At 39.1% G+C, this 23,061-nt stretch overlaps 1 protein-coding gene across 1 annotated transcript in view; it reads right to left on the reverse strand.

Moving 5' to 3' along the window:
- ERO1B (endoplasmic reticulum oxidoreductase 1 beta) overlaps positions 1 to 14,853 on the reverse strand; it is a 29,321-nt gene extending 14,468 nt beyond the window's left edge. The window contains exons 1-6 of the mRNA XM_036379525.2: positions 14,491 to 14,853; positions 10,013 to 10,132; positions 6,784 to 6,867; positions 6,326 to 6,367; positions 2,170 to 2,252; positions 267 to 340 (exon numbers count right to left, since the gene is read on the reverse strand). Of these exons, the coding sequence (XP_036235418.1) occupies positions 267 to 340; positions 2,170 to 2,252; positions 6,326 to 6,367; positions 6,784 to 6,867; positions 10,013 to 10,132; positions 14,491 to 14,589 (502 nt within the window). The 5' untranslated portion in view covers positions 14,590 to 14,853. The remainder of the gene's footprint in view (positions 1 to 266; positions 341 to 2,169; positions 2,253 to 6,325; positions 6,368 to 6,783; positions 6,868 to 10,012; positions 10,133 to 14,490) is intronic.
- Positions 14,854 to 23,061: the final 8,208 nt, after the last annotated feature.

Consider the following 23,061-nt stretch of genomic DNA (forward strand, 5'->3'; position numbering starts at 1 on the left):
CCATCTTTTTATTTACATAAATATCTCCTGTTCAATATACTAAAAGGAGGTAACAGTAAATGTACACTGTGTAGGTTACCAAACACTCCTTGTAAAATTGCAAAAATTTGCACTTTGTGTGTATGATACGAGCTATCACATTTCTGTCACTTAGAACAAAATTAAAACTTCTTAAAAATGGCTATTTGTACGGAAAACACGATCATTTGCATTTTTCATGAGACAGCAAATAAAACAAACACTATGAAAAAGCTTAAACATTTTACCATCAAGTTCACAAAAATGATCCTGTGAATCGTCGTATCTTGCCCAGTCAATGAAAGCCTCCTTACTTTGGTTACTGAAGGGAAAAAAAAAATTGATCTTAAATTTTTTAATAAACAATGTCAATAAGAGCTTCTGAAAGAAATATAACCTACATATAGCTTGGAGGTGGATTCTGAGTCAGTATATCTGAAACTTGAGAATATATGGAGCTACTCCTCGTTAACTGCAATGAGATTCAAGCAAGCATCAACTGCAATACTTTCAAAAGTCAATTTGATGTTGAGACAAAGATTTCACCATTATTTGAACAAACTGCAGTGGCTTTTCTTCAGTAAGAGCTTGGTAAAATATGTTCATAGTACATTTATAACACATTTCAAATACTACTTTAGCAGCACCACTTTGAGGGTGGGGAAGGAAGGAATCACCCTATTTTCATAACCTGTACTTTCAATGAAAGGTACAATTGTTACTGCCTTACTTTTTACTGGGAGACTAGATGTCTAAATGCCTCTTCTAAGCTAAAGTACTCAATGAATATGATTTGTCCTAAGCCATTTTAATAATAATGGCATTCCACTCACGCTAGTATTTTCAAAGGTGCACTGTAATAGAGACAAATAGTTTGAAGCTCCCACACTATGAAACACAAACAGGGCCAAAATCTTCCTTCTGTGACTGTGCAGCACAGAACTGCTGATGCCACACTACTGACAGCAAAACGTAAGCAAAGTTAAGATTGGGAACTCTGCTCCAGGGTGCAGGGAAGTGCCTTGAAATAACAAAAACAACCTATTCTGTTTGATCAAATTAGCACCAGCTCAACGCTACAAAAGACGCAATTCTACAAGATTAACTTCTAACCTTCTGCCAAATCACAATAGGAGATATACTTGGCATTAGGTGAGGAAATTCTCTGCTAATTACCAAGAGACAAGATTGGATAACCACAAGAAATACAACTTATAGAGGAAAACAACTCAAAACCAAGAGGATAATGCACTGCTAGATAGAGAACATGGAGGTTTTCCTGCAAAGCATAAACTCGTCCTCCACTTGCAGGATCCATTACCTGCTCTCTTCCAACTTTAATTATCTATCCTACTTCCATAAAGGCATTTTCTCTAGCTCTCCATTTACAGTGTCACATTCTTTTGCCTTACAGAAATGGAGCAGAATTAATAATTTCTTACTTCCCCTAAAACACCACACACCTGGCAGAAACTGTCATTTTTTCATGGCACAAGAAAGAGTTTCAAAATCTTTACCAGGTAGAACTGCTGAAATTTGTGGACAAAGACACCATATCCCTCCATTAACACTGAAAGTTGATTTTTCTATTTCTGCTTTTCAAAAGTGAGGAATCCAGAAGACTGCTATGTTTTCTAGATGCTATTCAACAGACTTCTGTGCCTAGGGGTAGCACCATCCTGAAGAATTCCTCCCACCCAACCTTGACAGTGACATGCAATAAGCAAGATCAGAGAATTGATCCAAGTTAAAAATAACTTTACCAACAACAAAAGTAACTCAACTCCCTGATCTGGTTCACTGAATGATCACAGATAGGCACATCAGTGCAACAGTGGGACAAAGCAGGACCAAACACCTTAATCCAGCATAGTTGCTGAGAAAAAAGATTAGAGAAAAGGTGCTTTTATTTGCAAGTTTCTTCTGACTCTTGATGCTGTAAGATACCTCTTTTAAGTAGTATCAAAGCATACTTTAAACAACACAAAAAGTCTACTTATCATTTAATACCTTTACCTTCAGATGTTCTTGCATCATTTCCCATTTACTTTCTAATGGGAAGAATGAAGAACAAAAACCACCACATCAGACAGAGAAAAAAAATGTTCCTATCTTACTATTTTTGTACTGTTGATGTAAATCACAGCATACCTTAAGGTACTGTTAACCGCTCCCAGCTTGTTAGCTTGCTCGCAGTCTTCCAATTCTTTGGAATTATTTGCTGCTTTTGAATACTGTAAAAAAAGTAATATTTAATATGCAAATGAATTACTGAAATCCTCAAGAACAGGTGTTGTGAAAGGTCTTTCTAAGTTTAGCAGTGAGTTCCCTAGTGTTAGGGAAAATCCTCTAATTCTAGAAGCAGTCTATGGTTCTGGAACATTTCTTTGATTTTTTTTTCACTTAAGTTCATTAGACTGATTTCACTCTGAATTTAGCTGCTACAGGGAATTCAGCTAAAGATGTCAAAATTTTGTTTTGCCTTTTGATTAAATTGAGTTCTTTTGTTATGAAACCCCCTACATGGAGTGTTTCAGATACTTATTTACCATCTTTTTTTTGCAAGTATAATCATATGCCAAGTTTAATTTCATTTTTGTAGGCATATTTATTACATTTGGCCATTTTCTCTTCATGTTTCCTTTAATCCAATTCATCAGTCCACTTCAGATGTGCATGGGTCTGGAAGACAAGCTTTTTCAGCTGAACTCAAATTTTGCTTATTTTAAAGACAAAATGGAAATGTATAAGCTGAACTTTGATTCTGAAGAATTTTTTAAAAAGTAATCACTAAAATACTTACATCTAAGGAAAACATTTGAAGAATTAAAGATTATATTCCACTATTCTATAATAATATGGTTATGTAAGCAGGGAATTTAAGTCTGCCAGCTTAAAGCTCAGAAAGTTTAGGAACATAAAAGGTAGTAACAATGCTGTCTTAAAAGATAAACTCAATTTCCTCCTTTTGGGGGTTTTTGGATTGGTGGGGGGGGAGGGGTACGTGTATTTTTTGGGGACTAAACCTTAGGTCAATTATTAAAACAAATAAATTATAAATTTTAAAAGAAAGAGCAATTTATTTCTGTGTACAGCTTTGTGGTCAAGATGCCAGAGGCAAAGTACCACCACAATATGTATCACTAAAAAAGAAATTTCATTAAAACTGTTCAGATGAGTAAGCAAAATTATTTGCTTTTTAAAAATGCATTTGCCCGGACCAACACAAGGAAAAACAGCAGAAGACCTAAGACACAAAGGAGATTAGAAAAAACAAATAATTTAAATCTTGTTAGGGGCCTTGCCCACATATGCTTACTCCAGAAAGAATTTCTCACTCAATTTTCTTGTATTTGGCAGGCATTCTTCAGCATTGCATGGATGTTAAAAGGAAAAATGGGAACAAGGAATGGCCTTAACCTAGACTGAAACAGATACTGCTGATGAAATAACATACGGAGATGCTGAAGCAAATATTCTGCATGTCTAGAGTTGCAAACCAATCCCTACCCTGAAGTGAAAAAAGGTTACTGCCAAGATTAGAATCCTAAATTTAAAGTTTCTAACAAAATGAACATTCAGGTCTCAAAACATGTTTCCAGGCTTTCCTATTCTCCAGTATTTAATAGCAACAGTTGTTGGATCAGTGCTCTGTGACCCCTGACAAGATCAGGACAAAATATCTGTTCTTGCCAACCAGGATCTCCTAAGGCCAGTTACTGGGAAAAAAAAAAAAACAAAACAAAAAAAACCAAAAAACAAACAGAAAAGAAGGGCAGGAAGTAAATTACGAAGTTGAATGTTGTAACCTGGAGTTACTGTATCCTGTCCTTTGCTTTAAAGATTAATACAGCTTTAATGTCTAGCCACAAAATATGCATTCACCACTCACATGCAACAGAACTATAGAAAAGGAAATTACTGTGTGCCTCTACAGCACTATTTCAAAAGGCTTATGGTGATGTCAAGAATTGAAAAGACATCCTCTATTTCTAACTGCACTCCTGTGGGGAAGCTTTACAAGTGTAACCTTGGTCTTTGCAGCTAGATGGGCATTCAAAAGAACTGTTTTCTTCATTGCTCAACAAACCAAAAAAATCCCCACAAAAACCTAAATAAAGCTAGAAGTTTACAAGCTCCTTTACTTTAAGAGAGAAAGGCAATGGAAAACTGGACAGAAGCCACAGAAAACCTCTCCACAGGATTCTACTGTGAGTGTATCTATTCAAGAGATTGTAAGTGTGTCATTATTAAAACATGCCTTTGGTTATTTTCAGCTTCCTAAGACTGACACTATCAGGATGAAAGACAGAAACTGGACATACATGTGTTCTCAGGGAAAAAAAAAACATCCTTTTTTTAAATCCAGTACTTTACATATAAGCCATAAGGTGTAGGACTTCCCCAAATGGGAAATTAGCACAGGCTAATAGCACAGTACTTGCACAGTCCTTGAAACAAAACATTCATACTAAAATGAATTTGATATTTCCTTAAAAGGGATATTAAATGAGATTGTAAATTTTTAATTGGCTCTACGAAAGATCACTTAACTGAACCATGAGAAGTAAGAAAACGGTGTAGGTAAGATTCATGTCCATTCTGATGACAAATTTCACCCAGAAAAGCAGCACATATTAATGTCTTCTACTACAGATTAAAGGCACAGAATTGCTTAACTTTCAGTACTGTAGCTGGTTTCAACAACCTGCAAGGCAACTCAAAGGAAAACACTGTAGCAAACATACAGCAAATGACAGCTTCCCAAAGAATCTATCCAACTTTCTTTATTGTGGTGAAAGCAAAAGGCATCCATTTTTTCACTTCCTAAATCCAATTTGATATGCTCATGTGAATTATCCAAAGAACAGCATACTCTTTGGTTACTATTTAACACCTTATTTATGGCTCTCAAGATTAATCAATCAGGAAGCTCAAATTCAGAAAGAACCCTTTCTGAAGCAGTTTTTAAAGTTTACAGTCCCTCTCTTTAGGAGGCATTCCAGGAGTCATTTTCTCTACAATCAAGCTTGGAAGATAAGAGTCAATGAAAAAGAGAACTGGCAACACCTTATTCAGCTAAAACACAAAATCTGCTGCCCAGAGATAGTGTCAGCTTTTCAGAAAAACTACTGCTGCTTGTGCTGGAATGGCAAACAACTGACATTTAGGTCATGTCAGTGAGAAAGATTTTTCTTTACTGATTACCAGGAACCTTTAAATGAAGAGGCAGTCTTTACTTCAAAGTGAGTTAACAATGTATGTGTAAAAGAAACAAGACTTCTTCCTCTTGAGCTAAAGCTTGGACAGATTTGCCTGCTCTTTTCCAGACAGCAGCACGCAAGTCATCAATTCACAATGAAGTATTCATCTCAGCTATCTCTGATAATGCTTCTTGGCATGAGATCTCAACCTAATGCCAACAGTCCCATTCATAAGTCCTTTATAATCTGGTGAACTACACCCAGTCTGCACTGTGAGGTAGAAAGCACTGGGGACGATGGAGATATGATAGTTAATCAAGAGGTAAGTGCCTACAAAACAGTCAAGGCACTCAATGGGAAGATCTCTCATTTGGGCACCATTAACCCATCAACTGCTAAAATCCTCATTCTTGGGCACCCTGTTTCAGATTTGTGGGTAATCCTTCTGCTCTGACCTCTTTTCCTATGCATATATAGCCTCTTAACTTTTTAGCTTTGCTAAGATCACTTGGTGATCTAGAAAGGATGGCTTGGAGAGATGCAAGCAAAAGCCAACAGCACAGACTGACTGCTTAAGTTTGCACTGGCCACTTTGGCCTAAACTGTCTTTAGACTAATGACCAAATAATCTCTGGACTAATGACCTCTTGAAAATAAGGCATAGCAGAACTCCATGCAATCACTTGGGTTCTTTTAATATTAGATGTTGTGATTACTTATGATTGTTAAAAAAGATTGCGCTGCTACTGCCTCTGTGCATCTTAGCCTGTAGCTTTTTAAAAGGTGACCTGTACTCAGAAATGAAGCAACAACTCTGCATCAGGCATTTGGTGGCCATGCACTGCTGTCCCTTGTCATTCATTGATTCAGTCTGCAGCAGCTCTCCAGCAATGACAGACTCAAAATGATACAACAGTACCAGCTATGTCAGAAACACTGCTATACATAAAGCCAGAAAGGTTAAGTCACATACAGGAAATGATCAGTTAACTACTTCATCAGTGTAAGAACACTGAAGGTTTATACGAAAAAGTCACATAGATGTTCTAAACTTAAGATTAAAAAAAAATCAGAAAGAACTTTAAAAATTAAGGAGTACTTACTTTATTAGAGCTCCCAGCCTTAATTCCAACAGGTATTTTGCTCTAGAAACAAAAAATAAATCACAGCTTTTACACTGCTCATAGAAATACTTGATTAAAATCTACAAATTAGGTATCATTCCTATAGAGGTCAAAGCAAACTTGTTTTTTGAAAAATTAACTTGCTCCTTTACCTTATCAACATGCTATAAGCAAAACAGTGCTAGAGCTTAGAAGATATTTACTCTTGAAGCTATCCGCTTTCTCCATAAAATGACTAAGACCTTAAAATATTTTGGTTGTATTTATACTTTTGGAATAGAAAAGAAACTGGTCACTTTTACTTAAATTTAAGTTCTCACTAAAAAGTATTTCTAGTAGTGCTTGTATCATTAGCTAGTACTATAGTACTAGCCACTGCAAATTAGCAAATTTTTAGCCAAAACCCCTTTTTCTATTATATATTATTCAATCCGTACCTCAGGACAAGGCTCTACATGACAATCTTTGATTGAACAATGGCCATCATCAGCCCAAAATGGGCATGGTCTCTTCAGGTTGACCTAAACATACAAAACCAGAAGTTTACAATCCACACTGACATAAGGCAACTGTAGAAAAAAAGCTCTCAGTATCAGGAAATCCTTTAAATTCTTTTAATTAGTCTCTCTAACTACACAAGATGAAGCTTTGTGCAGTAAAACTGTTAATGATAATGGTCTCCAGTGAATTAACACAAACACATAATATATTAAAGCAGAAATTAAATCTCTTGTTATTAAATTGAAATTTACTAATTTAAATAAGTGAAAGTGAAATTTACTAATTTAAATAAGATTTTGGATTTCAAAATCAAACTAAAAACAGATTATTATTTTTAAATGTTAAAGATATTCCTCAGTCAAAAAAACCCCGACAAGACATTTAGCAGATGGTACGACTTCTTAGAAGTGATGACAAATATCTTCTCATTACAGCTCAAACCTTGCAGCTCAGATACAATAAAAGCAGAGATTTTAGGTTGCCTCCCCCCATTTCCTCTACTCAACACACAAACACCATTCCCAGAAAAAAATAATGCAAAAATATTTTTTGTACTTGTTCACTCATATCTTCTCAAATAAAGCAAGAAATAGTTTTACATTCTACATCACCTTCACAATAAGGCCCACCATATAAAACTTTCACCTCCCACCAATTTCTATCAAAAAAGATCAGCTAAAATAGTTAAATTACAGCCTTCTTCAAAGCAAACTCTCACAATAAAAAATGCTTACACACTGAGGAAGATATAAGTAACTAGGCAGTCACTGGTTTTGCACAGAGGAATGCTGTAAATATAATAAAAAAATAATCTGCTGCCTAAACTGCAGATTAATTCAGAAAGAACACATGGGAATCAAGATGTACTAGTCCAAGAATGACTGAAGAGCACTGAAAACCAGTACACACAAACTGAGGTTGTATAGCACTTGCACTTTTATCAAACCAATCATGTACTGTCTACATAGAACATCCGATCATCTTCTGGGTATGAGGCATTGGATTTCATTATTATCACTCAGAGTATTATTCAGTCCTTTCACAAATTAAAAAACATTCTTGATCGTGAGGCTTCCACAGTTGGTGTGTTTTGATGTATAAAATTAGAGACACAAATGTTTATTTCTTTCACTGGGAAGTGTTCTACTATTTAGAAACCACGTAGCACAATTTCTGCAAGACTTCATGAAGTTTTTTCTGGCCTTTAAATAAAAACTACCTCATCCATTCAGTATTAAGGTTTGAGTTATTCTATACCACTACACATCATTGCCAGGGGCAGGGAAAACTACTTTCTTCCAGGGAGAAGGGGTTCTTTCCAGTGGAGAAAATGTGGCAGAAGGAGTCGTCTGATATTGTCTATTATTGTTTTCACCTCTGTGTGAATCACTTCTTTTCTTATGCCCTCTGTCATTAGTACTGTTGCTATTACTGTTCATTTTCTTATCTCACTGCTGTTTCCAGAAAACTGTTCTTATCTCAACCCATGATCTTTACCTTTTGTGCCTCCAATTCTCACCTCCATCATGGAGAGGGAGAAGAAAACGGGAAGAGAGTGAGTGGTGCGTGGTTTGGTGGGGAGTACCATTCCTAAACCACAACACCTACCTTCACAATTTCCACATCCATTTATGTACTTAAAAGCACTTCCATCATTCTGCACAGGGATATCAAATGAGCTGTTGCTTATTGAAACAGCAAAGGGTGAAGAATGTTCTGACTGACTTATTCAGTTTGTTTGTTCAACACAAATTCTTCCCTGCCACCACTGGAAGTACTAAGTGAAGTGTGGCGCTGGGTGGGCTGCACACAGGCCCTTGGAACTGCTCATCTATTACGAAGATCAGTATAAAAGATGAGGCAGGACTGCAACACACCTTTAGAGTATGATCTGCAGAACTGCTGTTGAAATGAACATTAGCTCTAAATTTGCAAGATGAAGTTACTGTGTTATGAAGTCTCATATACCTGTTGCTCCTCATCTTCATATACTTTGTTTTCTATCTTTCTGTTACCTCTGGAGAATCTCATTACCACTACTACGTGATATATTAGTACTGAAGTTGCACATATCCTGTTTCTCCTGAAAAGTGAATTTAGAACTGTATCATGTAGAAGGAGATTCAAGGTGCAGTTGAATGTACATTACACTGCTTGCTCAAAGTAGAAAAGTTAAAGTCTAGTGCTTTCTTCTCCTTCTGCTCACTCATAAGGCCATCTTGCCTGAGTTTAGTATTTGCCTGACTCCAGATCGGCTACATGGCTTCTTACATCCTGAGGAGAAAAAAAACCCCAAAACCAACAAAAAAACCCCAACAAAATCAACAAAACTTTACCAACAAAACCCCCTACCAAATGACAAATGGAAACACCCTAAGTAAATATCTACCAGGTTAAAGAGATGCATTCTTCTAACTGAGAGGTAAAAGTAGCAAAGGGGCAGGATGCTGCCCTAGAGGAGTGTGAACTCCCTTTTCCAGTGGCAGGCAGCCACCCGATTAGCTCAGTCAAAATGCAACTTCACTTTCAGGTTAAGCCTATCTGAAAACAGAAGTATCAGGCTTCAAATCTTCATTTGCACCTCAGATAGTAACACAGACAAAAAGATGCTTCAAGTAATAAGAAGTGACATTACACACTACTTGAAAAAGGAACAGTTTTACCTATTTTTCAAAAGAATAACAAACACTAAAATCAGAAATAAGACAGTAAATTTTTAGAAAAGTAAATCATGCCAATATTTCCATTTCAAATTACACACATTTCTTAGAAGATAAGCACTTCATGCTGTCATAAAATTGCTAAAATATGATCCTTTTCCAGTGCCTTTTGCAAAGACCCTATCTTTAAAATTACCACTTATCAATTGAATGAAAGCAGTCATAATTTACTGTCACTGACTCCAGGATGAACATAGCAAACAAGACTTACTACCTACATAACTGTCAGGGACTAAAAACCTGCTTCAACCAAATTAAAAAGCTGTGGGCTTCTAATAGGCAGCTTAACACTGGCAAGTTGATTTGATATGCAATCCTTCCTATATTTTCTGCATTTTATTTAAATTATTCTGAAAAATACCATTCTAAGTGTTTGATATGCAATCCTTCCTATATTTTCTGCATTTTATTTAAATTATTCTGAAAAATACCATTCTAAGTGTACCTTGTAATATCTGAAGTAATCACGTTCTTGCAGTTTCTGTATTTTGGGAAAGATCTTGAAAGTATTGAAGTCATCGATGCTTTCTATGTCACATAAACAATCATCTAGGACTCCTGTGAGCTATTGAAAAATACATAAACATTTATTTTAATATAGAAATAGAATACTAGCTGCAGAAAAAACTTTTAAAGAGAAAAAGATGGTAATTGAAAAAAATACTAGTGAAATGCAGTTCCATAGCAAATATTTCTCATCACAAAATACTCTGTAACACACCTCATAAAGTACAACTGTAGCACTTTGAGCTTAAGCCCACCTCCAAATGCATTGCTAAATCAATGTTAGCAAGATTAATTTCACCCCTGAAATTTGTTGACACTTTCAGCATATAGAACTTTTTGACGAATGAGCAACAAGAATTTCCAAATTACAAATACATGGTATATTAGCAAAGTTCCATATCAACTGTTCTCCTACCAAATGCTCACAAGTCAAATTGCCTAAAAAAACCCTACAATCACACACTGTCATCTTATTTTCATATTTCTTCTCAAACTGTGAAAACACTCCATCTAGTTTCCTTAGAGGCATGGGGAAAAGGACTGTAGGTTCTTCTGCACCCAAGAAGTTTGCAATTTCACAAATAAATTCAACAAATAAATACAAGGAAAACCAGGCACAGGGATCTATATTTCAATGTTGTGAATCTATCATGAAACTGACTATGACTTTTCCAGGCCTCATCCCTCTTCTTTTGCCCGGACAGCAGGCTGTACTGCCACTGCACTAGGTTAGGACCACCTCTAGGAAAATCAGCACACGCTGCAAGTGCAGAAGTTCTACTGCCAGCACAGAAAGGGAAGGCAGGACTGTGCATGTAGCAGAGAGGGCAGCTCCAACTAACATCCCCGACTAGGCTATGGAAACACTTGCTGAGAGCCTGGTGGTCTTACTGAAAGGTGGAAATACTGAAAGTGTGATTCTATGCACAGTTGTATAATAAATTTCAATAAATCTAAACTAACTCTCTTAGACATAGCTTCTTAAACTACTACAAACATGTCTGAAGGCTTCAGACATGTTTAAAAGGGAATGGAACCAAACACTGGTGCTTACTGCTTCTGTTCTTCATTGACATCCATTATGGCCTAGAAATTATTTAAAATAGAAATGCCCACACATCTTATATCTTACATGGGATTAGAAGAACTTCTAACTATTGAAATGTTATGTGGAAAAGGAGACAAAAAATATTTTATGCCTTTTTTTTCTTCCACGAATTTCACACAGATGAGATTATTAAATCATCTAATCTGTTTTATGCATGATAAATCACTCCTGTACTTTACAGAACAGATACCCTTATATAACCAAGCTTGATGTAAAAGAGCCACTACAAAACAAATTGTAGGCTTATGCTCCTTTATAAAGCATAAAGGAGGCCTGGAAAATGGATTTCCCCCAACTCTCTGTGCAAATAAAGAGGTGAGGATACGGCAATAAAGCACTTAAGTGGAAAATTCACCTTATGTAGATCCTACTTTTCCTGAGGCACTAAATAGGCTGTCACAATTCTGTAGAGCAGATATGGCAATGAAGTAAAGCTAATTTAAGGAAAGATACTTTAAACAATTTTTTTTTTCCTGCTGTTATGCTTGCCTTGTTAATCAAACCTGGGCAAACAACTGTCAAAGAGCCAATGTGTAATTACAGGTTTTTCACAGTCCACACAACACCAACTTCAAAGTCAGAAGAAAAAGCTTGTTATTAATGATGCTTACAGAGAGAAAACCCCCATGCACTTTAGTCTATAATAATTTCATTTAAAACTTGAAATTTTCTTATTGATCACACACAGGCAGAAATCTGTAAAGGTGCAGCCCTTACAGATAACACTATACCACAAAGCAAACAGCCCAATATTTCATTATAATATAAAAAGGCAAAGAGATAACTCTGAACATTTTACTCAAATATTACTGAACTGTATAAATAGGATAATACACGGAAGTTTTTTTGGACTGAGAAGATAAAGAGTAGGAAACTATTTTGATGACCAGCCTGTAAGACTATCCACTGCTTACAAAAATAATTTTACCATCTATGCAAAATGGAAATGCTTTTCCAGGGGAAAAATGTCCCAGGTAAATGCAATAGTTACATTCAGTGTCTAATCCTCATGGAAGAATAAAAAGCTGCAGCCATTTTATTTAACTAACTCAATTCTAAGAACAACTTTGAAAATGCAGTACAGAGATCAATGAAGTTTCAGAAATGAATCCTCAAAAACTAGAACTGATCTAGGAAATTATGAAGAGAAAAATTAATTCAGAGTAGTAGAGCAAGCAAACTAACTTTTCCATTTTTTTTCCTCACAGCTCTTTCAGAACTGGAACAGTTAGCTCCCTGTGTACATAAAATGGCAAAATCAATGTTTCCTTGGAAAGGATGCTCTAAAATTAAACTAAGCTGTATCTGTACCAAACCACAAATTATAAAATACTTTAACAGCATGCATGAAACACTAATACTGCACAGCAGTGGAGTCAGTTCACAGCACAGTGATGCAACAGCAACACTGGCTTCAAGTACCCCAGTCAGAGGTTTTTTTTAATTAGTCTAAGTGCAGGCTTCAGTGCTCTCACTCACGGTGCAACACTCCAAGAACATGCAGGTAATAGTTTCAATTTTGTCAGCATCTGGATCTTCCAATTAATTTGCTTTTTCAAATTGGAAATACCAAAATAAGAACAGTGTACTACACAGTTAAAACTACATATTGCAAGACCTACTTTGTTATTCACACAATTGGTATTTTGCCTTTTTTTAATTGAACTACACTAGTTAACTTAGTCTACAAATATAAAGTCAAATTCTAAGTACTCTAAATTTTATTACGGTGGACAACTATCATGGTTTCTTTTCATTTGTTAATTACTTTGAGCTCTAAATAAACTCTAAAAGCATTAGCCTACTATCATTTGTGTTCAAGAAGTCATCTGAAATGGTGCAGCTGCTATTTTTTCTACCTTTCCAATATGCTTATCAAAGTACTTCCATTGTTGTCAAACCTAGTTTAGTTCTTGAACAGGTATCAGAGCTCTACTGGAGAAGTGAAACTTTTAACTTATCTTCTCCAAGATAAATCAGCCTTTCAGAAGGTCAATGTCCAACCTGCATCAACTTCTCCTTATAAAATCTAGAAAGAAAAACACAGTCACCACTTTAATATTAAGGAAAAAAAGCTGAATAAATGCATATAATAATAAGCAATCTATTCATATAAACAACCTTATTAGTATTATCAGGTTGTTGTACTTTAATTGCTTCGACACTTAGAAGACCACTTGGGACACCTTGTTTTGTTCCTCAGACATTTCACTTTGCCATGGCTGCGGAATGAGAGAACAGCCTCAGGTAACATGACTCCAGGAACTATTGGTTAGCTTACCGTTCCCTGCACAAGCCAAACTCTGAACTCAATATGCTAACAATTGCATGAAACAGCAACAACCAATTTCTCTGCCAAGCATCACAAAAAACCCCGTGCCACTTTATTAGGTGCTTCTCTAAGAACCCCATTTCAATTAGCATTTAGTTATGCTAAAATATAGTTACTGAAATAATGTCAATCAGAGAAAACCTCAACTTCCAACAAGCTGCAATAAAAGCTATCTATGCTACTGTCATCACCACCTTGGGTAGCCACTTACAGCATATTATGCAACACAGAAATTTAGAAAATATAAGAAAAATAATAATCCAGAGGACAAGCTTTGCTCCATGTGGACGGTGTATTCCTCAATAAACTCTCTCCAACATCTCTGGCCCAGCTGAAAGCCTCTCCTACTTGGCACCAGCGATCATATCAGTCACGGTCACACAGTAGATGAACAGCAAGCTCCAAAATACAGACACATGTCCTCCTAAACCTGGGAACGCAGCTTACAGAAGGGAGGACTAGGTGTTCTCATCCTTGTCGGTAATGTGGGCAAACAGACACGACCTAAGCACAAGCCAAGCCCGGGCACTGGCATCACCATTGGAACATATGGCTTCTCACAGACTTTATCAAGGCACCGAAGTTTCTGCCTGAAGCCACGGGCATGATCCAATCCGGAGCTCCCCGACATATCCCACTGACTAATGCTACCTTTGGTTCCCAGGCCAACCAACTTCTCCCGGCGGCACCGGCCCCGGGCTGGATCCCGGCAAGTGCCAGCCACAGGGTGTGGAAGGGGAAGGACGTGGGCTGCAGACTCGAATAAGACATTCCCCGACTTCTCCGCGGGGAGCCGACCCATGACACGGCCCAAAGCTGCCCTCTCCCCTATGGCTCCCCGAAGTGACCTCGCCTCCCGCCTCTGCCCTGCTGCCGCTCCGGGAGGGCTCCGCAGCCCTGCCCACAGCGGCGGGCATCCCTGCCCGGCCACGCTCCCTGCCGTGCCACTCCGCCGCACTGTCCCGCTGGTTCCTACCTGGGCCTCCGCTGTCAGCACGCAGCCGAGCACCGCCAGCAGCCGCGCCGCCGGCCGTGCCGTCGCCGCCGCGTTCCGCCCGCCACTGCCGCCGCTCATGCTGCTGCTGCTGCTGCTGCTGCCGCCGCCGCCGCGACTGACGGAGGAGGGGGCAGCCCTCGCCCCGCCGCCGCCGGCACAGGAAGGAGAGGGACGCGCCGCGGGTCGGCGGCGGCAGCGTCTCCTCCCGGCGCGGCCGCTCCTGCGGGCGGCAGGACCCGTCGGGCGGGGGCGCCGCGCTCACCGCGACCTGTCCGCGGCACCGCCGCGCGCGCCGGGATCCTCTCGCGAAGCCGCGGCACCGCCACCGCCGCCACCACCCCGCTCCAGTGCCCGCCGCTCCCGGGCCGCCGGCGCGCGGCACGCCGGGAGATGTAGTTCCCCTGGCGGTCCCCGGGCCGGGCCGGGCCGGGCCGGGGTGGGGCGGGGCGGCGGTGCCCAATCGGAGAGGACCACGCGCGCCTCCAAAACAAGTGGTGGCGGCGGCGGCGCGCGAGGGGCGAGCTGGGCGCGTGCGCGCGGCGGCGGGAGGGCCGCGCGAGGAGGGGCGGTGGTGGGGCGGACTCGTGCGGCCCGGCCGGACCCGCATGAGCTATTCGGGCCCAGTAGGTCCCAGTATTTCCCTGTTCACCCCAGCCTAAACTGAGTTCAGGCCAGTTTATCGCCGTCCATCCCAGTATAACCCAGTCCAGGCCAGTATCAACTAGTTTAGCCCAGTATCACAGAATCCCCTGAGTTGGAAGGGATCCACGAGGATCATCAAGTCTAGCTCCCAGCGCTACACAGCACCATTCCCAAGAGTAGCGCCACATGCCCGAGAGTGTTGTCCAAGCACTTCCGGAACTCTCTCAGGCTTGGTGCTGTGACCACTTCCCTGGGGAGCCTGTTCCAGTGCCCAAGCACCCTCTGGGTGAGGAATCTTGTCCTGATATCCAACCTAAACCTCCCCTGACTCAGCCTCAGGCCATTTCCTTGAGTCCTTTCGCTGGCAGTGAGAGTGAAGAGATCGGTGTCTGCCCCTCTGCTTCCCTTTGTGAGGATGCTGAAGACCACCATGAGGTCTCCCCTCACTCTCCTCTTCTCTAGGCTGAACAAACCAAGCATGTCCCAGCATATCTCCCTATAAGCCCAGTCTAAGCCTGGTCCAATCTGTCCAATCCAGTCCAGACCTGTACAAACCAGTTTGGCCCACTATATCCCAGGGCATTCCAGTATAACCCAGTGGGCTAGGGCCAGTGCTACAGAGGTGAGTTGGGCAGGGCCACAGGACCCCCTGCCCCACTGTTGGGGCAGCTCAGAACCAATCCCTTGCTCCCAACAGTTAAATGTTTATCTGTTAAATGTTTATTTCCAGAATTGCAAAAAGTCATATTTCTGTGAAAAACTTGAGGGTTGCACTGGTTTAATGTGCAGCGTTGCTGAAATTAGGATTTTATTTTCTATTCAGATGCTAACTCAGGTTCTTCTTACACCCTTTCATTTGGAGAATACCCCTTTACTGGAGTGTGGAGACAAGCTTTAAGTCTAGGGTACCTATGTTAGAGGACGTAAAAGTTTTTAAACTGACTTTTGTTACTTACTTACAAATTAATTCAAATAGTTGAAATTTTCCATTACATTGGTCCTTAAGGGGCCAGTGTGTTACAGATTTTTGCATTGCTGAAAATGTCTCAAAAGGATGCTGTCTAGGAATTACAGAGACCATAAAATGAAGTAGGCAGTAGTTAGTCTGGTTCCAGAGAGATGATGTAAGTGCTCCTTTCTTTCCTCTCTGGAGTATGGGCAGTACAGCTATAATTTGGGAACACACGACTAAATGAGAACCTAGTCCTACTTTCAGCACCAGTGGAGCAATACATTAGCTAGATACTTGAGAAGAAATTAGCAGAGCAGCTAATGTTAATGTTTACATTGCCATAGTTTGCTCTCAGTATCAGTACTCCATACTTTATCACAAGTGGCTTGTGCTTCTCACAAAGAAACTGTTTCTGTTCAGCAGATTAAGGTGAATTCATTGTATCTGTTTACATTTTGTACCTTTGATTCTGGAAAAAAGTTTCCATCACGAGTATTTAGAAAAACCCTAAAACCTTGGAAGAATCAAGCACTGTCACACACTTGGGCTACATAAAGAACCTTAAAAGTTGGAAGTAAACAATCATATTTTTAAGTCATAGTGTTCACTGAGTTTTCAGTTCAGAACACTTTATGTTAGTTAGGGGGTACTTTATTTCTTCACCACTGAAATACTTGTACCAGAAGGCAGTTGTGGTTTAGCTTTTTACTGCCAGATTAGAAGGATAAGGAATTGGCTGTAAAAATATATAATGGATCATTTTAAGAAGCAGTAAAAAAATTATTCCTTTTATATGTAAGTATTATCTAAGACAGCGGAGCTTAATGTAGCTTGACACAGTTTTCTAAATTCTAGGGTATTTTCAATCTTATTTTATATTTTAGTGTAGATTTAAATCTATGAATGCCACTTTGTTAGTGGTATAAACATGTCCAAAAAAACCCAACCATAAAAATCCTAATATAGGATTTCTGTGTGAAATCAGTTTCAGGAAAGATCTGCAGAAGAAGTAGTGTTACAATTGCAACCAAAACCCAACAGCATATTACAAAGCTGTGAGTGTCTACTAAGCCTCTTTCTTTTAAAGAAATTTGCCACAATGTTATAACATTTTAGCAAGGGCTGAGGACCAGCTCTTGCTGGGGAGAGGGATAATCACAGTTTACAGGTTGCTGGGGTCATGAAGAGTCTGGCCTATATATTTAATTTTTCAGTGTGGTTGTCATAGGAACAAACATCTGTGATTTCATAATATGCATTGCTGTTACACATGTTGACAGTTTCATTTACAAGCACTAATGTTTTCTTTGTATGTGCAAGCAAAGAAAGCCTTGAACACAGGAACTAGAAACATTATTCTTAAATAAGAATTAAGTAAAGAACATCAGAGTCACCTCCTCTTCATGTCTCTGTTATGTTCTCCAGCATAGGCACAGATCTGGGTGCAGCAAATCTGCAATTACCAAACTTGCCTCTGGCCTGAAACTGATCAAGTCCTGCAAGTTTTATTGTATTACCTCCAGTGGTGCTCTTTAGCCAGCTCTTATTTGCCAGAATTGAGCTTATGGACTCTGGTTGTAGACAGAGATAATGATCTATGGGCATCAACTGTGGAATCTAAAAATGGATCTTAGAGATCATTATGGACTGATTTAAGTGAACATGCATGATAAAAAAGTGTGGCTTCACATTTCCCATTAGGAGAAACTTGATAAATCCCAGCTGCTTTTTCAAGTTCTTGAGCTAGATTTCAGTAATGTGAAATGTGGATTTGTAGGGGGCTAAAATATAAGAAAATAAAGATAGTGTAGAAAGTAATCTTACTCCTAAGGAGTTGCAGCTAGGCCAATTATCAGAGATTAGGAACAGGCCTGACATTAACAGGCCACAACTGTAAGCAATGAAAAGAAGAGTGCTATAAAAGAGTGGGTTGGTTGGCTGAGAAGGGAACTGGAGTCTGTTAGCTGCTTTGTGAAGAAGAGTCAGTGCTCTGAAGAGTTGCCCATGAGAAAACACCAAGAAGGTATGAAACTTTTGCAATAAGAGACAACAGTATGGAACTCCTGCAATTAGGTGACAATGTGGTTTTTTATTTTGAAACTTTTTGCCCTTGAAACATTTGCCTTTATTTATTTTTCTTTATTTATTTTTTGCCTTTATTGATTTTTCCAAATTATCTTTTGAACGAGTCCTTCCTAAACTTAGGTGAGTAAACCAGAGGAATCAATATGTCACAAATTTCTGTTTAAGTCTGGCAAACAGCAGCAGTGGGAGAGCAGTGCTGTTGAGCAGTGGAACATCTTGTGGTAGTCTAGATTTAAATGATACAGCAAGGCACAGCTGTGGGTGAGAACTTTCAGTAAACCACCTAACACAAGTACAGAAAGCAGCCAAGGCCACGAGTTCTGTGGTCTGTCAGGCCTTCTGCTCTGAAGAGCTTGTACACCCTGTTCTGTCCTACTCTCATTAGGCCTGATACAAGTTATGTTTCCTTGCAAGTCATGCCTCACTGACATCTTGTTCCCCACCTACTGATGTCTGCCTTAAAACCATAACCCATGCTCATGTCTGCAGCAACGGGTGCAAAAATCTTTTGAAAAGTACCTATGGATGTCTAGGGTTATCTCAGGAGCATGGCCTGCGAATGGCAAAACAGTATGTCAAATTCAGTATAGTGGTAAAAAGGGTAAAATTTTAATAAGAAAATACAGCAATATTTTCACAGTGACTATGAGGAAAAAAAGCAAGAATGATAGAATGCAGTAAAAAATAAAGAATAGCAAACTACAGGGAGGAAGTGCATTTTTAGGAAGTTTTTGTAGGTGGTGAAAAACTAACTACAAATCTTAGCTGTAGATGTGTATTCTCATTTCCATGTTTCACGTGTGTATGTGTTGCAGGTGGATGTTAACAAAGTGCTTTGTGTAGTCTATAACAGCACGATCTGAGTGAGAAGTAGAAGTAATCTATAGAGTTTTATTGTCATTCCTGTAGTACCTATACTCTTTTTAAGGAGTGCCAACATAGGAAAGAGTCTACTAGCTCTGTCAAACTTCTGAGTATAGTGAGTGTGTTGAAAATACATAATCTTATTTTAAAAAACATCTAAGATTTGTGCACTTGCTCTTTCAGCGTGTGTGCTTATCTGTCAGCAAATCTGACCATAAGGCCATGAGGTATAGATCTCATATAAATTGTACATTTATGGAAACAAGCAGCCAGGCAGGGGGACTGGGCTCATGTCCCTGCAGAGCCATAAGCTGCAGCCTGAAATCAATCGTGTTAGGCTCAGTTTCAACATGTCAGTCTAGAGGAAGCAAGGTTTCACTGTTTCTGTGGTGCGTGTTTGACTTGGACACAGCACAACTCCTGGAGCGGTGGGAACATTCCCATATCATGCAGTCCTGTCAGGCAAACAAATTTTGCACAGGGTTACATAAGATGGTCTAGGTATGTGTCATTTCTTATGTTTTCTCCATCTAGTGCTGTTTCTGTCAATTAAATGTCAAAATCGTGATGTTCCTGTAAAAGAACTATACCAATGTCATTATTGACAAAGAAAGCAGTTTTGACTTTTTAGTTGCTGGTTAATTATCCCTTCTCCAAAGCAGTCTCAGAATGTTCAAGAACTTTTCTAGCAGCAGTCTGAAGCTGTTGACAATTAAAAACTGTCTAGAAGATACTGGGAGAGAAAATGCGGGGAGGTTTCTTCCTAAATCTCCTGAAATACAGGAGGGGTGAAGAGTTTATGTTGACATAGAGGTATTTTACTCAATGTGAACTTCCTTAAGTGAAAATATTTGAAGTGTAGAAAGCAAGCAGATGAGAAAGAATAAACAAGGTTACCATGTGATTTTGGCAGGCCCGCAGTTACCATGACTATTGGCAACCAGTGTCAAGGCATGGGGAATACCACTGATCCCCTGTATTATAGTAGCATTTATGATCTGGAACAAAAATTCTCCACATGGAAAAGCTACAGAAGATCAACTGGAAAAAAATGTTTTGGTGGGTTTTTTTAAATTTTATTTTTGGTGGGGTTTTTTCCTTATTTTTTGGGGGGGTGGGGGGTTGTGTGTGTGGTTTTATTTTTCTTTTTTTTGTGGGATGTATATGTTATATTTTTCTGGAGAGGGATATATTGTCCCTGGTTTTGTCTGCAGTCTTGTGCTCAGGAGGTGGGAAGCCCCTCAAGACTGTGTTAATTGCTATTTCAAACAATAAATTCTCCAGCTCTATATTACAGGTCGTTTGTAGATCTTTGAGAAAAGCCTCTGTCATCAAATATGGCTGGGTTTTTTGATGGGGCCAAGAGGAAAGGAGTGAGAAAAGATTTGCATAGACTTGATTTGTGAAAACTGATTTGAAATTACTAATTCTGCATTTGAGGGGAAACTTACAAGACTCTGAACTCTTCCCATTATAATTAGCTGGCTGAATTTAGTAGCTTATAGGTTTATATCAAGATAAGGTACAGATAGTACTTAGGTTTAGAAATTTGATGAGAAAATTAATCCAGCATTCTATGGAATGCCATTGCTTAAAGTTATCTCATTCTGAACTTGGCTTTTATGATACGGTTGTGTTTAGTTTTGCCAAAATAATTGCTGGCTTTCTGCACTGGTCAGTTGGCTAAGTAACAAAGTCTTCAACAACACTCATTAAAGAATGATACAAGAACAGGCATGCAACAGCCAATTTAATCTGTACTGTTATCAGTACTCTAGAGATACTTGTAAGTAATTGCATTCTCCTCCTTCAGTACTATGGAAAAACTGTTAAACTATTATTACTAACCTAAGTTTTAAAGCACTAATATATTCTAGACTATTCATTTCTAATAAATTTCATTATTTTAAAAAGTTCTCTGTAAATAATTTTTTAAAAAATCTGCTTCAAATTGAAAAGCCAATCTAATTTATAGGTATAAATATTTATATTCTTAAAATACATGGTTTTGAGCAATATTAACCAGTTTTGGCTGCTGGCACAAGTGTTGTTCCACTAAAAAAAATTTTGTTATTGTTTACTGAAATATTTTTTTAATCCTCATATAGGAAGATATCAGGTTGTAAGTTATGAGAAGAGTAAATGCCATGTTGATTGTAAAACCTGATTTAGCCCACAGCACCAGTGTTTTGTAGCCTCCTGTTGTTTACAGCCATCTTTGCAACAATAGTACACTAGGATATTTTGAAGGAAATCAATAGATACATTTTTATATAGGTTGTAAATATATTTTCCAAAAGTTTTCACAGTCATCATGTCCAGTAGTTTTTGAACAGCACATAGAGGCAATAAATACATGGAGGTCCTCAGGATAGACATGGCTTTAATTTGATTGAAGGACAAATTTGACAGGTCTGAGTTTAGAACATTCTTAGCTCTACTGTGGCTGTGTCATTCCTCACAGTTATAAAAGAGACTCCAATAATTAGTATAGTATTTGTGCAGATAAGAATACACTTCTGCCCTCAGCCTAGTTATCCATCACCAAACCTCTTGTGCTGCTAAGGAAATCTAGGGAAACACACAGAATCAGCAGTTTTAGTTCTAATTTGATTTGGTGTTACCTTTTTGAAGTATGCCCTTATTTTTGAGAATTAGTTTTAATATGAATGTGGAAGAAAGGAGAGGCTACTGGCCCCTTGAACAGTTGGACTTCAATGATAGAGCTAAAAAAAAAATCTTTTTCTGCACATGAATTGCAGAAATCGTAGTGATCTGTTAGCTGTACCTTGGAAATTAAGATATATAGAGATATAAGTATGTTTGTGTTTATAATCCAGTGGTGGAGCCTCCATTTATCTCAGATGAAATTCAGTAAGAAAATAATTGAAAAACATCAATATTACTGATGTTAAGCTTAAAAAAAACCAGGTGTGGTGGTGCATGCCACATCCCCACCCTTTCCAGGCTGCTGCAGTGTGAGAAATACTTGTTCAGGATGACAGCTACTGTCATCAATTTAAATTGTGGAAATAACAATTTAATCTTGATCACTTTAAAAAAATTATTATTTGGAACATGCACAAGAGATGAAAAATAATCCATGGAAAAGCGCTCAATTTAATGCTTAATGGACCAAAGGCTACTTATAGTTGTGCCAGTGTAAGCCAGTTGGCTAAATTGGAGCTCTCTCAGTGTTACAGAACAGAATCTATCTGTAAATTTACCTCTTTAATAAATGAGCCAGGTGGTTCACAGAAGTGGTCTTTGTAATGGCAGATTCAGGTGTGCCAGCTTCTTTTGCTTCTATTGTAGCAATACATAATATCTCTTGTTTAGAGCTTGATTTCATGCACACCCCATTTAAGAAGCCTGTATTTTAATCTACATGGAAACCATAAGTGAGAGAATTTGCCAGAGATGACAGTGGGGTTCAAAAGCAATTATATCCAAAGATTTGACTTCGTCATGGTATTGGAAGTGCCTGTAGCATAAGAGAACAAACTTTAAATATCTGTGAGAAACCCCAGTGCAGTCTGATTGTTGCTCTGCAGTACTTGCTTTTGTAAACTCTCCCTGTACGCGTTGAGCCACCTGCAAATGCACCTTAAGCCCTAATGGAGACCGCCTTTCTCTGTCGGAAAGCGGTGATTTAGGCTCGTAAATGTTCGCAAGAACAGGACAGCGAACACTTGATTTCATACTGCTGAAGTGGCTCATTTTTAAATCCGAACTAGCACTACTTGACGAGCGGTACGTGCACTCCATGTCTGTGGTCTCAGCTAAACACGGCGTTTTCACTCAGGGGAGCACCTGAGTTAGGGAGGACTTAACCCGACGTATCCGCGGTATTTCCCGCTGGGAAATGCGGGCTCCCGGCAGACGCGCTTCCTGCCGAGGCGCCCGGGACGGCCATGGGTGGGACCGACCTGCGTGGCTCCGTCCCTGCCGGAGCGCCCTACCTGCGGCGGGGCGGCGCAGGAAGGGGGCGGCGCGGCGGGGCGGCG

Source organism: Molothrus ater, chromosome 3 (genome assembly GCF_012460135.2).
Source record: "Molothrus ater isolate BHLD 08-10-18 breed brown headed cowbird chromosome 3, BPBGC_Mater_1.1, whole genome shotgun sequence".
NCBI lineage: Eukaryota > Metazoa > Chordata > Aves > Passeriformes > Icteridae > Molothrus > Molothrus ater.